The sequence below is a fragment of the Drosophila virilis genome, chromosome 5 (assembly GCF_030788295.1).
Source record: "Drosophila virilis strain 15010-1051.87 chromosome 5, Dvir_AGI_RSII-ME, whole genome shotgun sequence".
NCBI classification, from domain to species: domain Eukaryota; kingdom Metazoa; phylum Arthropoda; class Insecta; order Diptera; family Drosophilidae; genus Drosophila; species Drosophila virilis.
Genome location: NC_091547.1, coordinates 2,086,175 through 2,102,148, shown reverse-complemented (window position 1 = coordinate 2,102,148; position 15,974 = coordinate 2,086,175). Strand labels below are relative to the sequence as shown.

The 15,974-nt window shown below is 41.8% G+C and overlaps 2 protein-coding genes across 3 annotated transcripts in view; one reads left to right on the top strand and one right to left on the bottom strand.

Annotated features, from left to right (window-relative positions):
* dpr1 (defective proboscis extension response 1) overlaps window positions 1–15,974 on the top strand; it is a 72,732-nt gene that overhangs the window by 42,896 nt on the left and 13,862 nt on the right. For both annotated transcript variants that reach the window (XM_015168730.3, XM_002059402.4), the window contains exons 2-4: window positions 1,646–1,815; window positions 12,211–12,288; window positions 12,355–12,487. In XM_015168730.3, coding sequence (XP_015024216.1) covers window positions 1,646–1,815; window positions 12,211–12,288; window positions 12,355–12,487 — 381 coding nt within the window. The remainder of the gene's footprint in view (window positions 1–1,645; window positions 1,816–12,210; window positions 12,289–12,354; window positions 12,488–15,974) is intronic.
* On the bottom strand, window positions 3,561–6,597 carry LOC6635816 (E3 ubiquitin-protein ligase MARCHF4). The gene is made up of 6 exons (XM_002059403.4): window positions 6,323–6,597; window positions 5,718–6,264; window positions 4,864–4,998; window positions 4,400–4,619; window positions 4,251–4,312; window positions 3,561–4,182 (listed from the first exon to the last, which is right to left on the bottom strand). The coding sequence occupies exons 1-6, from the start codon at window positions 6,339–6,341 to the stop codon at window positions 3,672–3,674; spliced, it is 1,494 nt and encodes a 497-aa protein (XP_002059439.2). The 5' UTR covers window positions 6,342–6,597; the 3' UTR covers window positions 3,561–3,671.

Genomic DNA, 15,974 nt, shown 5'->3' with positions numbered 1-15,974 from the left:
GACTGCGCTGTGTACGCTGATTTCTGCAAAACGCTTTGATGTGCAAAAACTTTGAGACACTGTCTGTCCGTCCGCCTGTCTGACTCGTCTGACTCTCTGTGCCCGCCTGCACGTCTGTCTGTTCTTATCTATATCGCGTATTGATGAACTTATTTTAGCAGTTGGCTAAAACAAGATTCGCTTCTGGTCCGGCCTGGGCGCTTATCTGGCCATGTTCATTTGCCTGACTTTTGTGCTCTGCCCAAAGTTTGGCTGCAAAAACATAGTTAAGAAGCCAAACTGAGAAGTTTTGCTTCTTTTTTATTTTGGAGAGCTATTGCCTGGCCATTTGGCTAAGCTGTATTTGCTCTTTTTGATTTCCTGTTATATACAAGCTACCCCCTACCAAACAGCCCGCCCCGTCCGCTGTTGTCGTCAATTCAGCGGCAACCATATTAATTTTCAATTAAATCGCGTTTCATATTGCTTCCGTGCTGCGGTTTGTTTGTTAATGCCGAATTAAATCCTAGCCTCGAGCACTAAATGCCTGCCAAAAGGGGCGTTCAACACGCACCGAATCACACACCAAGATTGATCTAGTCGGCAGAGACCGACTAGGAGATACCCTAAAGCCGGTGTACGATTCTTCATTCCTTCGACAAACGTTTGTATGCGAAGTGAGTTCTTAATTAACTTGGTCTCTTATAGTCGGATTTGTATGCTTTTGTCAGGGAATTAATAGCTCGAGGCTATATCTCCAATTGTTCTTACAATTTTGACACTACAGGGATTAGATATGAAAAAAACATAAAATATTCTAGATCGATGTCGATGCTTACCAATTTTTTGGCAATGGAGCGAGTAGGCAATGTTCTACCTCGAACTGGATCTTTTCTTAGTTTAGAACCATCAACGTCCACATTTACAAATCTCTAGCTTTTATAGTTCATCTCATCTCGGATGACTTCTTCAGTCTGTTACATACTATGCCTGGGACAATTATACCCTGTTTATCCAATTTAAGCAGATGCAGGGTATACCAACAACAACAACAAAATATGGGCTGAGCAAACAGTTAGAGAGAAACAAACATGAGCTGATATAAATAAATTCGCATTTCCAATGAAACGTTAATAATCCATACACAAATCTATATATACGAAAGAGATGCAGGAAATGCTGGGCAAAGCTTCAGCCTTCTATATACACACACACACACACAGATATATGCATATATATGTATATGTACATATAAACAAGCGTACAATATGCTAAAGCAAGAGCAAAAACAAAACGGGGAATATAATTGTTTGTTGAAGATTTTCGTGTTTTTCTGCTGAATTTTTATGAGAATTTTATTACTTTTCAGTTTTTGCGAGTGTTTTGTGCTTTGCCTGGCATAGCGCACCCCACTCTAACACACACACACACACACACACACACACACACACACACACACATACACTCACACACATGCGAGACTGTACCACATTGTGGCCTGGCATTGGAAGGCCTTTTGCTCGAAACAATACGTATGCACAATGAAAATGAAAATAAATTTCCATTTGGCACAAGTTTTTTTGTTTTTTTTTTTATGCTACAACAATTTCACACTCTCACTGCCCCCTCTCTCACACTCGCCCCTCTCTTTCTCTCTCTCTTGTAGGCTCGAGCGCTGCGTTAGCCCCGACACCAGCAACAACAACATTAACAACAACAATCTCGCCATCAAATCTGCTGCCCTATTTCGACTTTGATGTGCCGCGAAACTTGACCGTCACCGTGGGCCAAACGGGCTTCCTGCACTGCCGCGTGGAGCGACTGGGCGATAAGGATGTAAGTATCAAATATAACAATATACACCCAAAATAGGGTGGAGTATGTTCTAGACATTTGCTAGGGATTGTTTGAAAAGTTGCAAGGAGCTTAGCATGGGCACATTTAGCACAAAGTTTAGGGATCTCCCGTGATCTCCCGTGAATATAGCTGGTTGAACATCTTTATAAATAAATGCCGATTGTTCCTAAGACAGCTATATAATATTGTGGACCGATCCATGAATTATTATTATGAATTATATTCCAGGGAATACGCTTAAGCCTCAAATAGAATACAAGCATAATGTTGCCAGATGTAGATGCCAGATTGAACTAGAGGCAAAAACCATGCTGGTAAAGCCAAACCTCGTGAAAATCGGTTAAGTTCTGATGGGATGGGAGATTTTTACCTATGTCTATATATATTAAATATATATTAAAAACATTTCTCTCAAAGATCTTTGAAATTGAGTTTAAGGCAAATCGGACGGTAAGCAAAAAAGCTTCGTACAAACGTTTTTGGCGATTTGTCTACATTTGCAATATCTAATTATAAATCAATAATGAAATATTTGAAAAGCCAAAAAGAAATTCGAGCTGATTTTTTTATTAATTGTTTTACCCAAGTTCTGAACATGAACCTTCACAGCTTTGCCTTTAAACTTTTAATGCAGCAGCATTTCTTAAAAAGTATTTTTTCCATGAAAAGCGAGTAAGGGCAGAAAAGAATAATCGCATGCCAAGGCACAAAGTGTTGCAATGCAAATCCAAGAAATGGAAATATGAACTGCTTTGGTAAGAAAACAATTCCTTAGAGATTTGCGCTTATAAAAGCTTTGCTGCCGGATATTTTCCTCTTTTTTCTGTCTTTTTTTTTTTTGTTCCTTTACAGCTAAGTCTTTCTAGGAACTACTTGACTTTGCTTTCAATTTTGCGTTTAGTTGATAACAAAAAAAAAGAAGATGTATAAAGAAAATGTGATGAGGCCATATCGAGCAGCGGGGATTTGAAGCTATTTAGGCTGGCAAATGCTCAATCATTTAGCTTGACGTGAGGCAGTGATTGCCTGAGCCTGGCCAGCAACATTGATTGAAGGTCGCCATGCTGTTAACCCTTTGCAAAATAGTAGTAGCAGCAGGAGGTGTAGGAGGAGAAGGGGTGGCCTGTAGGCTACTCCTAATATGTCAACATCAGCAGCAACAGCAGAAGCTGGAGCAAAGCCCACGCAGCGACAGCTTTAGGCGGTCACGAAGGCAAATACGCCCACGAGTGGGACTGGATTTGAAGTGGAGAGGATGGATTTATGCTGGCCCAGTAGATGTATATTAAATGCGCAGAACTCGAACCAAATTACTGCCCGATTACTGGAGCTGCACTCGAAGCGAAAAATGTTGCCCACAGTCAGGTTCAGGCGAGCGGCGAGCTAACGAGGTTGGGTTGACAACGGGGGTCGGGCGCTCGAGCTAAGACGAAATGACTAATTTATGAGCCATCAATCACGTGACTGACTATGGCCATCAGGCATTTGCTGCAGGCTCGTCGGCTTTAATTTGCACCAGCTCGTGCCGGAAACGGAAGTTGCGCTGCGTAAAGGAAGCCAGAGCCAAGTGCAGACACGCAGCTTAATCTAAACGCACATCAGGCGCAGCAAAGGAGCGACAAATAAAGAAGGGCGCAACAAAGTTTAGCTCGTTTAAGACAAGTTCTCCTGGCGAGTTCATTAAAAGCATTGAAAGTACATTAAATAAATGACAGGCAAAAACATTCCGAGAGCATATACATGTATATGTATATATATATATATATATATAAAGCCACGAGAGCCTTGCCCTTGAGCCCTTAATTACAAACTGTCCATTGGGCATTACAGACTACTTAGTTTCTTGCCTCCGACTGCTGCTCCTTGTCAGACTCGACGACGACGACGCCAAGGCTGGCGTCAGCAGCAGGCGGAACGGCGACATCGCTGCACTTGGAATTGACCATTGGGGATTTGGGATTTGAACTGGTGCTCACCATGGCCAGTTCGATGGCCGTTTCGGTGCTGTTCGAGGCATTCAATGTTGGCGGCATATCGGTTTTGTTCGTTTCTGTCAGCGGCAACTGCTTATTATCCACCACAGCAGTAGCAGCAGCAGCAGGCGGAGAAGGGGGGACAGGTCTGGGCAGCGAGGAGGCGCTCGAGGAAGGCGTCAGGAATTGTGGCTGCGAGGAGCGCGCCTGGACATCCAGTTGATCATGATGCGTAAACATGGATGCCGTTGTCGAGGCAGTGTCTATGGTCAGCTGTTGCTGTTGTTGCTGCTGCTGCTGCACGCGATTTGGATTCGGAAAGGGTCGTCGATTCTCCAAAATGAGCTTAATATCGCGCGCCGACTGCCACCAGCTGGGAGGAAGGGTTGGTGTAGAGTATGATTCAACAGGAATTGGAAACCAAATGCAAATACTGCTTACCGATACCAGGGCGTTAGCTGCGACTTGATCAGCATATAGATATTGGCAAAGTAAACAGTAATCTGTGGGTTGATAGGCGCCTTCATATAAGACAGAGAAAAGAGAGCAGAGAGAGAGAGAGAGAGAGGTAGCTGGCACTCGATACACACCGTCATAAACAAGAAGAACAACATCCAGGACTTGGTCCACAACTTGCTCAGTCCCCAGGATTGCGTGTGCATCGCATAATACTGTATGCCCACCAGCAAGGTGCCAATTATGCCAAATGCGACCAGTGTCAGCAGCGAGAACATTTGGCAATCCTCCTGCAGGGCGCGCCGGCTCATGGCGCGCGAGTACCACAAACGCAGCGATTGCAGGCAGGTGTAGCTAATGAAGAGTGGGTCAGGTATAAGGTGGTAAAAGTGAACAAGGGCTGCGCAAATGTGGGGCAATTAGTTAGCTCAAAGCTTTCAGTGATTAAAAAAGTGCCAAAGCCTAAGCCCCGACTTCGGCTGATGAAGAGTGTCGACTGTCGAGTATGCCACACACTTTGAACTGTTGCCACTTGGCTTGCCCCAAGCCCCCCAACCGCCCTTCCCGTGAACCGTTGCACGGCTTTTATTGCACTTACCGCAGCGTCTGTTCCGTGTTATAATGAAACTGGCACAGCTCACAGATTGTGCAGCGCGAGGTACTAATCCAGCGCTCCAGGCAATGTACGTGCACATATGTCAGCGAGCCCTTGCACAAGCACGGCGACACGAGTCTGCAAAGAGAACAAAAATGGGAGGGGCGTAGGGTGGTTAATAGGGGATTGTGTGTTAACAACAATAGCGGGATTTAAATGTGCGGACAGATGGGCAAACAGTTCAACAAGCATCCGGTGCAAACAGCCTGACACTTCCACATATATGCTAAATACATATGTTGCGCCTCCGGCTGCATTTTAATAATTTAATATAAATAATAATATTTGCCAGATAAACTACAGTTAAATCAACTATATATACCTCTATATATACTATATATGTATTTATGTAATTGCTATGGCAAAGTCCATTACGCTAATTTTATTAAAATGTCATGCAATTAATTTTTGCATTTTGCGGTCGCACGCACAATGTTTATTGTCATGCAGTCTGATACCCTGTAACCGCAGCGCCGCAGGGGGTATATGCAGCTGTGTATCATAGGTTGAATTTAGCATAAGCTAAACAGGGTATATGTAGGGTATTATAGGTTTTATAGGAATATCTTGATGTATATAAGGCGAACTTTGAATATAATATTAATTTTCAGTTTTCCTCAAGATTCTTCTTCGAGGACCTTCGAAATTTATACAAAACAATGTTCAAACATCATTTTACAGAGCATGTCCTAGTCGTTTTTACCTCAACCATAGCTCTGCTGTGAGTTATAATTTAAACGGCATAGATGTGTGTTTATAGATAGTTATATGCATGGAGGATTTATAATCGTACTCACTGTTCGGGATTATCGGCATTGTGGCAAATGCGACAGACGAGCGAGCCAATCGATGGCATCGAATCGCTGGAATTGGTCGCCTCGCAGTCCAGGTTGAGGTTGTTGCATTGGGTGCCGCTGTCCGCGCAGCGACGCAGCATCGGAATGGCCGGATCGCTGCCAGCTGCCATTATGGTGGCACACGACGAGATGTTGGCCGCGGCCAGGGCTGCCTCGGTGCTGGCCAGCGGCTGGGCGTAGCTGTCGATGCTTTGCGAAAGTATCTGGAATTGGACATTCGGCTTGAGGCCCAGCGTTATGGAGCAGCCGGCCTGATCGGCTGCCTCGACATGATTGACTGCATCACGCTCCGAATTCTTTGCGTTTGTGTTGCTGTTCTTGGCCTGCAGCGGCACTTGGGGCTCCTTCGAGCTGATGCATGTCTCGACAATGATCATGGAGGGTGGCGTATCGTCGGCGCTGCTGTTCGAGACAAGCTCATCGATATCCAGCTGTAAATTGGTATCCGGCTTCAACGCATCCTGCTCGACCTTGCCGCCAGTGGCATCTGTAGAAGGTGCAAATAGAAGCAGGTTTTATGTATAGTAAATTGATCTAGAGCAGACCGAATCGCTCGCTCTCCATTGTGAGCCAAGCAGCTATTTTTCCCGATAATCCGATATGCACAACAATTATACTCAAAGGCGAGGCTCTCCCTTATCCTCTCTCTCTCTCTCACACATAAACTCTCTCTCTATCTCTATCTTAAGCTTGCGCTTCTGTTGATACTTGTGGTATAAATTAACCAAAATTTTAAAACATTCCGCTTGTATAAAAACTCTGATCGATTATTGTGTTCTTATGTACTACAATAGTCAAAAGCGCCTAGCTACTAACTCAGCGACTGCTTGATTCTAACTGAGAAATCTGTATATAAATGGAATATATGTATATATTTGTATATATACGATTGCCTGATCTTTTTTTGTCCTACGCCTAGGCAGCTTTTACAAATTTTCCAGCTATGAAAATGGTTTGAAACTTTTTTCCACCCATATTTCACCTGGCTGCGTGGAATCCGACGACCTTCTAACTTTTGACGTGCTGCAAAATGCCATTTAGATACGTTGGCCTGTCTTAGTGTTGGAAAATTCCCGTCGTCAGTTTGTACCCCACCACAACTCTCTTTAATTTTGCAGGTTTTGGTACAGCAATTAGTTAGTTTGTTAGTTAGAACAGATAAAAAGAGAGCACAAAGGAAAAAACAAACATTAATTGTAATTGACAGAGTGGAACCGCGCGCTGTCACCCACAGCTACTGCCCATAAACTCAAATTGAAAGTGTAACAGTTACGGCAAATAACTTTGTCGCCGCTTGGCTTTCATCCCAAAAACACCCTGCATCCTACTCCACCCACCGAACACTGTTATTTCTGGCCCGGACTATGCACTCCAAGTTGTCGACTCTGCTCTGCTCTCGTGTAATTTATGCCCGCGCTGTTAGTTCGTTAGGCTTCTCTGCAGCTGTGTGTGCCTGGGTGTGTGGGTGTTTCGGTATAAGAGTATCTCCCGTCTGTGTGTGTCATTACCATACCGAACTGCTGCTTCAAATTTTACTCCCTTTTTTGCCGTGTGCGTCAGATTGTTGTTTTTTTGCTCTCTCCCGTGTTTTTTTTTTCGGCGCCGGAAGCTGCTCGAATCCGCTTGTTCAACTTGACTTCACAGGATTCACTGCGTGCGCCGTTGATTTATTACGGCGGGCGCAAAGCCAACGCAAAACATTCTCATAAGCGCGTTCCGTTCAACATCAACAACAACAGAGGCACCCGCAATTTGGTCATGTAACAACAACAACAACAAAAAAACACGATGAAAAAAAGATACTAGCGCACAACAAGCACAAATTGAAGCCTTTTAAGTTGCCGAGGTTTAAATCCCCTAGCACAATTGGAGGAATAAATAGCCTACTAGACATGGCTTGAATACGCTTGGATAGCAATTATTTCTGGAGAAGTCATATAATATTTTAGCTCGATTTGAGATCGTTTCGCAGAAACTTGTATCAGACGGAGAGTGAAGCTCCTTATGACAGAACTTGGTGTATATATCTTAGGAAACATAAAAGTTCGCCATGCAATAAGGTTCGATAATAGTTTGATAATGATAGGATAGGCCAGGAATCGAAAGACAGGCCTTTTACCGACTTGGATCTATAGGATATACACATGAACTTCTTAGAGTCGTCGGCCTTGACACAAAGTTAAAATGCCCGCTGGCAAGTGTATGAGAAAAAAAGGCCATTTCAATATCTATATCAAAGCGAAAAGTTTAGCCAGCGAACCCTTTTTAATGCCATGGCCGTTCGCTTGTTTCTGACGCGTTGTCCCAAAAATCGGTTAACAACTTTGTTTACAAACAGTTCGAAGAGTGGAGAAAAGTCAGAAAAGTGGAACATGAAAAGTGGAAAGTGAAAAGTTGAGATCTTTATTCGGGCTGCGCATAATTTACTTTGTCCGGCGATTGTCCGCTGCACACACAGACTGAGAATGCACTCAAATGATCAGATGATGACCATTTCATTTGGCTGTAGACAAAGTTCATTAGTTTTTCCATTTTGGGCCAGGCAATTTGTAAATAGGAAAACAAAGCGGCAAACAGTGTGCACAATATTCTTGGCTTTTACAATTTTAATGAAATTTTCACACCATTTCCGGCTGGGACAAAGCCAGCCACACACACACACACACAGATAGACAGCAACTGCAACTGTGTAGCAGCTCTCAAGTTGGCCGAGAGCTTCCCAAAGTCCAAAGTCTAAAGTCTGTGCCTTGGTTAGAGACGCAGAAAATGCGTCAGCAAAGTTTTTAATGTATTTTCGCCAAGTTGCACGCACACACACACACACTCACATACACACACACACACAGACACCAAGAAAACTTCCTTCATTTGGCAATGTTATAAAATGACAAAAACAAAAAAACAGGCAGCAGTAGTTGAGCTGGCCAAAAAACTGGAACAGGCCAGGCAAAAGTTTTGCCCAAGCCAAGCAGCACACAAAGTGTTAAATAATATAAAACTATGCTTGTGGTATTTATTTAAACCTAAAGACATTACGAAAATTATACCCCGAGCACAAACTTTACCAGTCGACAGTCACGCCCCTCCCCTACCCTACCCACCTGCAGAACCCCCACCAACCAGTTGCTGAAACTCTGGGGACACGACTCGGATCTGGCTGTAGTTGTAGCCTGTCTGGAACCTGTGGCAAGCTGGCAAATCCCTCAGCAACGGCGAATTGAACTAACTGCTGTCCAAATATACAAACAAAATAAAGATATATACATATCAGTTATATACATATATATATATATACATATACCTTTATAGTGCACCTGGCTAAAAAGCTTTGGCTCCAAAGTTGAGAAACTTTTCACTTTTGCTTTTGGATTTTGCTTGGAAATTAAATATTAACGGATTTGGTTACAAAAAAAAATGTCGTAGTTCGTGATTACAAAACTAAGTAAATGGCTTTAGAACCTGATGACTTAAGCGTTTGACATTAGCTTGGCCTTAGCTGTGTATTTTTTAAGGGATAAAGTAGGAAAGAAATAGTAGCCATTATGATTGCTCGGCTAAATGAAAACAAATGAACTAAGTGCGCATATTCTCTACTGTAACTCTAGCTATCTGCATCCATTTTCCTCATGGAAATCCCTTTTCTGCAGCGCTGTTAATCTACTCGATTCGATAAATGAACAAATTCTGCTCCTTCTCTCAGATTAGAAACAAAACTATATAATATTTTATGCATTATGCCATTTTTTATCAGCGAGAAGCAACATACGTTTATATTCCTTGTATTTTTATCGATACTTCCTTCTATTCCTCTAATATCGATAAGTATCGATTTTGAGACTTGGATTTTCCAAACATAACTCAAGTATTATACGAGCTAGAGACACCCAATCTGAATATTTCACAATTTAAATAACTAACAACATTTCGTTTAAAAATGGCTTTAAATTAATTTTATTAGATAGAGCCCTGCGCTCCAAAATAGACACTCTTTTGTAAGCCATATTGAAGCGCTCGGACAATCGACTCCAAAGTTAATCGGGCGTACATTTCGCTTTGGATATCTACCAGTCAGGCACGCCAGGCCAGACTTGGTTCTTTTTTATAGATATTACTTAACTATTGGCAATATACAGTCAATCTGTCTGCTGTTATTGCCGCTGTATCTCTCGCTCTCTATTAAAAGACTGACCTCGCGCAGTAAACGGGTTTAGTTTGAAGTCCATTTCGGGGCTTTGCTCGGACTGACCCCTTTTTGGCCATGTTCTATGGTCGTATTGTAGGCGTTTTATTTGGAATTCGCAAATGCATTGGCTTATTTGGCGCCCGTGGAATGCAGGACAGCAATTCGGAATCGAAGTCAAGTCTATGATGGAAAGCATAAAATTGGCACATAAAACTTTTACAAGCAAATGAATTTTATTTTTACGTATTACGTGACCGTTGCCATTCGCAGCTTCTCTCCATTTTGATGGCAAGGCTTTTGTTGTTGTTGACTTTAGCGGCAATCGAATGAATTTATTAGAAACGACCCGGATCAGAGGACACTGGCCAGGGCCAATATAAGTAGTAAAGCAAAGGCAGCGATACAAAATGAAAGGATAGCAAAGAATTGTTTATTTACGCTATTTACTTGTACTTGATAGTTCCGTCAGTTCTGTTGGTTCCGTTTTTTATTGGCAAATGCTACGCACATGCTTCGCTGCCTCAAGCAAGGACCAAGTCATAAAATCTATTAATGAAGAACTGGCCAAGTTTTGCGCCGCATATTTTACATTTATGTTGACAGCGCAGTTTTAAATACATAAAAGTATATACCTATATATTTATATATACATTGAAAAAGTTTTTGGCTAGCGTAATTAAAATTGAGCATCACGACAACAACAACAACATCAAAAACAACAACAGCAGCAGCAATGGCAGAGTGAAAACAAAACTAAGGTCATTAAATAAATTGGAAACAATGTGCCAAAAGGGCACAAAGGTCGACCAAAATGCCGGAGCACAGAACAAAAAAAAAAAAATTAAAGCAGAAAGAAATCTCAGCGAAACACAAAACCAGGGCTAATGGTTACCCCAGCCGAGAGGGTTTCGGGTGCTGCGACAGAGCGAGGCAATCAAATGAAAATGTAATTCAAGCTCTAATAAAAATTGGCCAAATAGAGGCCAACAATGGGCCTGGCTGGCCGGTCGAACCGGGCTCCACTTCTATCTGCTGCGTAAAAGGCATTTGAAACAATTCGAGAGCCGGCGACAGGACATTCGACTGCAAAATGTCGCCAGCTTAAAGACTTTGCAATTGTCTGAGTAATTTATGTAGCCGTAGCTATAAAACTGTAGCTTTCAGCATCGATAAGAGCTGCTTTCATGTGAAATTTCTGGCTATCCTTCTCTTGTTTTTTTTTTTTTTGGTTAGCTGTCAACGTTGCGTATGCGCAACCCTTTTCACACACATGAATACGGGGATAATACGCACTTAGGCTTTGGTTTAATGGTTGCTTTCTTTTTTACCCTGGCAGAAGGTGTTCCATATTAGATGTGGAAATCGTTCGGTTCGCCTGACTATGTCATGCAGTTGTCAAGGGAATGCTAGATTGAGAGCAACGTTGTTTTTATAAACAACTTTTCTGTGTTTCGCGTTGGCTCGACTTAGCTTAACTCTTACGAGCTTCGCGTATCTTTGAATATTTCTTTGAATCGTCTCAAATCGGACTATAATATTATCCGATTCAGGTAGATCGAAAAGGCAAGAGAGGAGCTTCTGCATTCCGAGCATTTCCAGGCCGCATGTCAAGTGTATTTCTTATTTGACGAGTCTTTGACAGCAATTTTTTCCTTTTTTTAATAGATTTGAAATAGTCACAAATCGCGAAACTTTATCATATATTACCAGGAGATCAAATTGGAAAATTGTCTACAAGACTCCCAAATATGGATGGAAATTTTTTCCAATTTCCCAATATGTCCGTTAGGGTATTTAAAATTCGTTGTTTTCTTGCATTTGCTGGTATTTGCTGTTGATTAAATGCAAGAAACAAAAGCGAAATGCTTAAGATTAACAAAACAGCAGCAAACCAAAAGAAGTACCAAACACTTTGCCCCGCCTCCGTGAAAAAAGTAGCCAAAAAAAAAGAAAGTAAACTTTGCGCTTTGTTTGTGTGGCAAGTGGCAACTGTGGCAAGTGTGGCAAGTGTGGCAGTGTGGCAGTGTGGCACGAATGCTGGCAACAAGACTGGATACATCGGGCACACAAAGCGCTGTTAAACGCACTTGGGCGAAACTTTTAAGTGCGGAATTTGTAATTTTTAAACTTTTCAACTTTGCAGACACAGAGCACAAAGCTCAAGTGAACAACAAGTCTTTATCTCGCAGCTACTCATTTTCTCCTTCTCAGATTCTCCAATTCCGTTTCTTTTACTCTTTCTATTTGCAGGTCTCGTGGATACGCAAACGTGATCTGCATATACTCACCGCCGGCAGCACCACCTACACCTCCGATCAGCGCTTTCAGGTAAGCAACAATTGCCACGCCCTCACCTCCCCAATGTTAATACTTATGAATTGTGGCGTGTTGCAGGTGTTGCGACCCGATAACTCGGCCAATTGGACGCTGCAAATCAAATATCCGCAGCCGCGCGACTCTGGCGTCTACGAGTGCCAAATCAACACGGAGCCCAAAATGTCACTCTCATATACATTCAATGTTGTGGGTGAGTATGAATCCGCTAGAATGAGTGGAAATAGCTGCAGGAGCTGACAGCTGAGTGGGGCATAATGTTACGAAATGCCTCAGCTACTTGGCTAGGGTAACTAAAAGGGCTTCTTGGAAATTAATGTAAAATATTATATTTGGATGGTTTTGTTAGAGAACAAAACTGAAAACTGTGGCAAGAAAAGTTGCTGGTTCAATATGAGGCAGTTGCAGTTCTTAAGAAATGTTTCTGCTCTTACAGATATTCTTATTCAAGGCAGAAAACATCTGCAAGCCCATATCTCATGTTAATATCAATAGACGAGCCTGGTTCTCTCTTCTAGATTTCCAGTTCTTCACCAATTCTGGCCTGAAACTAGGCCAGGATCTAGAGGCAAACAGAACATATTACAAGGTCATATTGCAGATATAAATTGCTCAAGCTCCTCGGTTTACATACTGGGCAACAAGTTTAGGAAACATATCGATATCAAAATTCTGTTTTCTGAGCAAAACTCTTGGGTTTCAAGAGCCAGAATCGCCGAATGTAATGTATACAGATCAAGTATCTTTCACTTTATAGTTATCGCCACTTTTTATACAAACAGACAATAATTTAAAATGTACTAAATAAACTAATTCTTTTGCCAGCTTTATAATACCCATTAGAGTCCACCTGAACAAACATGCTTATGCTTTCGGGCGTATATGCGTAATAACATAACTAAGCACACAATTTGTACGCTTTGAGCTGAAAACATGTTCAGGCACTTTAGAGTTGTGGCCTTAAAGTATCCCATTGGTAATATTTTGCCGGGCATGTCAGCTTGGGGTACAGAAGGCGACATTAAAGAGCTCAGAAATGAGAGGCTGGGCTGGAAATTTACTTGTTAGACCCAACCAAATATCGACATGTTGTAATGCCAAGCTGCCTGCTAATAGCCAATGCAAAGGCACAAAGAACTTTACCCTTTTGGCAATTATCATAACTCTTTGGGCCAGAAGGCCAACCACATTCAAATAGGCGAAATTCACTCGGGCTAAAAACATTTTGCCAAAAATCCAAAAACCTGCCACAATTTTGGTTGGCATTGCGAAAATTGGTCACAAAACCACTGAAGTGCTTACTTTTATGAGATACGGTGTGTGTGTAAATGTGTGTATGTAGGTAAGTGTGTGTGTGTGCAAGTGTTGTGGGCTTCAAATATGTATGCCAACACACTGGCAACGGAACAGTTCAAGTTGTGCCTGCTGCTAAGTCTCATGTTTGCCAGCTGCATGCAGCTTTCATGAGCTTAAGGAAGTCATACAATATGCATGCTATATACACACACGTGGCTGTAAGTGTGTGAGTGAGTGTCAGTGTATGTGTGTGTGTGTATAGGAGAGTATGGGCTGTAGCCCTCTGTGCCAGGCACATGGTCAGTCAGCCGAAGTGCTCCGTGTGATTATAAAATTGCGAACTCGATTATGCACAAATTGCCTGGCTATCAAGTTCTTGTTGTTTCCTTTATACCCTGTGTAAGCTTTCTAAAAAGTATATAAAAAATAAAGGTTAATGTGCCAAGAGAAGCACCACACATAAACCTGCATATGCCATGACATGCACGGTTTGTATCTTTTGATTTTTGGTACATTTGAATGACAGCTTTTAACCCAGAAAGTCTGCATTGATTGTATTTGTGCATGCATATTCAAAGACAACACCAAATGTACAGGGTAACTCTTGGTCGTGCCATTTTAAGCATGTTTGCCTTAAAGATTCCCGCCTGAACGCTGTAAGGCTTACGTGTATATTTGCGTCTTCTACACGCATGAGTTTGCTTTATTTTACTTCGGTCCAAAACGTCTCTAATTAGCTTAAGTTAACACCTGAAAAGGTGTGAGCTCTACTCACACACACACACACACACGCACACACACATTTTACAGAAGCCGACCCTTTGTTATAGTCAGCAGTTTTTGAGGCTAATTGAAAAATGTTCTCTCCTATCTCAGGTATGGACCAGGCTGAAGCCAAAACGAACTGTTTTAGTAATACATTTAACTTTTTATCTATGGCCTACAACTATGAGGGGGAGTTTCGGGGTTGCGGAGGCTGGTCTGCATTGCTTATAAATTTTTCGTTCGGTGCATTTTTATCGTATATCGCATTAGCAATGCATTTTTGTTAAAAGTTTCTGGTGCGGAAGAATGCCTTCAATGAGCTTATTTGATTTCTGATCTCTGCTTCTATATAGACATGTGCATGCATGTGTGTGTGTGTATATGTGTGGGTGTGCGAGTGTGTGTGTTGTTTCAGCTAACTCATCTGAGGCTGGCCACACGGCCAACGACTTTGGTACAAGATAAATGCTTTGGTCAGCTTCAATGTTATGAATGTTTTAGTCCCACACGCTCGCACACTTACACACACAGGCAAAGAAAACAAGTTAACACGCATATGGTTGAAGAAGACAACAACTTGACAGACTGACAGAACAAACGTCAAGTCAGACTGCCGCTGCATACACACACACACACACACACACACACACGCACACACATGCGCGCACATCCACCAGAACACAATGGTCATAAATATTACATTTGCGGAAATGCAAATGACTGCCAAAACGGCTGCATGAGCCACGCCCACCGCTGGCACACGACCTGCCACCTCCCCATCCCTGCTCACGCGCCCACGCATACGATTCTCTAGCTCATGTTCGTACTCATTTGAATGCCCAAAAAGAAATGTGCATATAAAATATTCGACATGCCACTCACATGGGATGCGGCAGCCCACATTGTGCCACAGTGGTGCAAGAGTCATTTGTTTATGGCCAATTTCTATATGTATGTCTAAATGTGATGTCAAAATAAAAACGGAAATGGACGTTGACTTCAAGTGACTTTTAAAGAAAGTTATGTTTTTTTTATCAAGAGTTTCAATTTATTTCAATATTTATATTTTTTATATCATTAGATACTCTATCTATATCATTTAATTGGTCAACAATTAGTTTAGTGACACATTTGATAAACATTGAGCAATTGACAAGCGTTTCAAAATTTAATGAGTAGAGTTTCAACCACATTTGCCTGCCTGTGCGGCATTCATTTTAGTACAGGGTATATTCAAGCAGCCAGCTTGGCAAATTTAAATATTATTCATACCAATTTTTAAGGGTTAAACTAGTTTCAAACTGCTTTGAATATAAACTGAGTTTTTTAAATGACTTTTGCAAAAGAAACAAAGAGGTTACAGGTTCGAATCCCAGCTGAGTGTAAGCACAGGGTATTATGCTTAGTTTGCAATGAAATAACATACTAAAAATAGGGAATTGTTTGTACAACTTTTTTCCCATGATAATTTATCGAAATTATCTTCTAGTATATATAATTATGACTTTTGATTTATTCTTGATACTCTTTTACCACTGTAGATGAACTGATGCTGTTGGCTGCTATTGTCGTTGCATACATCTGATGTTGTGTCAGTATTTTTTATGCGCTTATGCAAA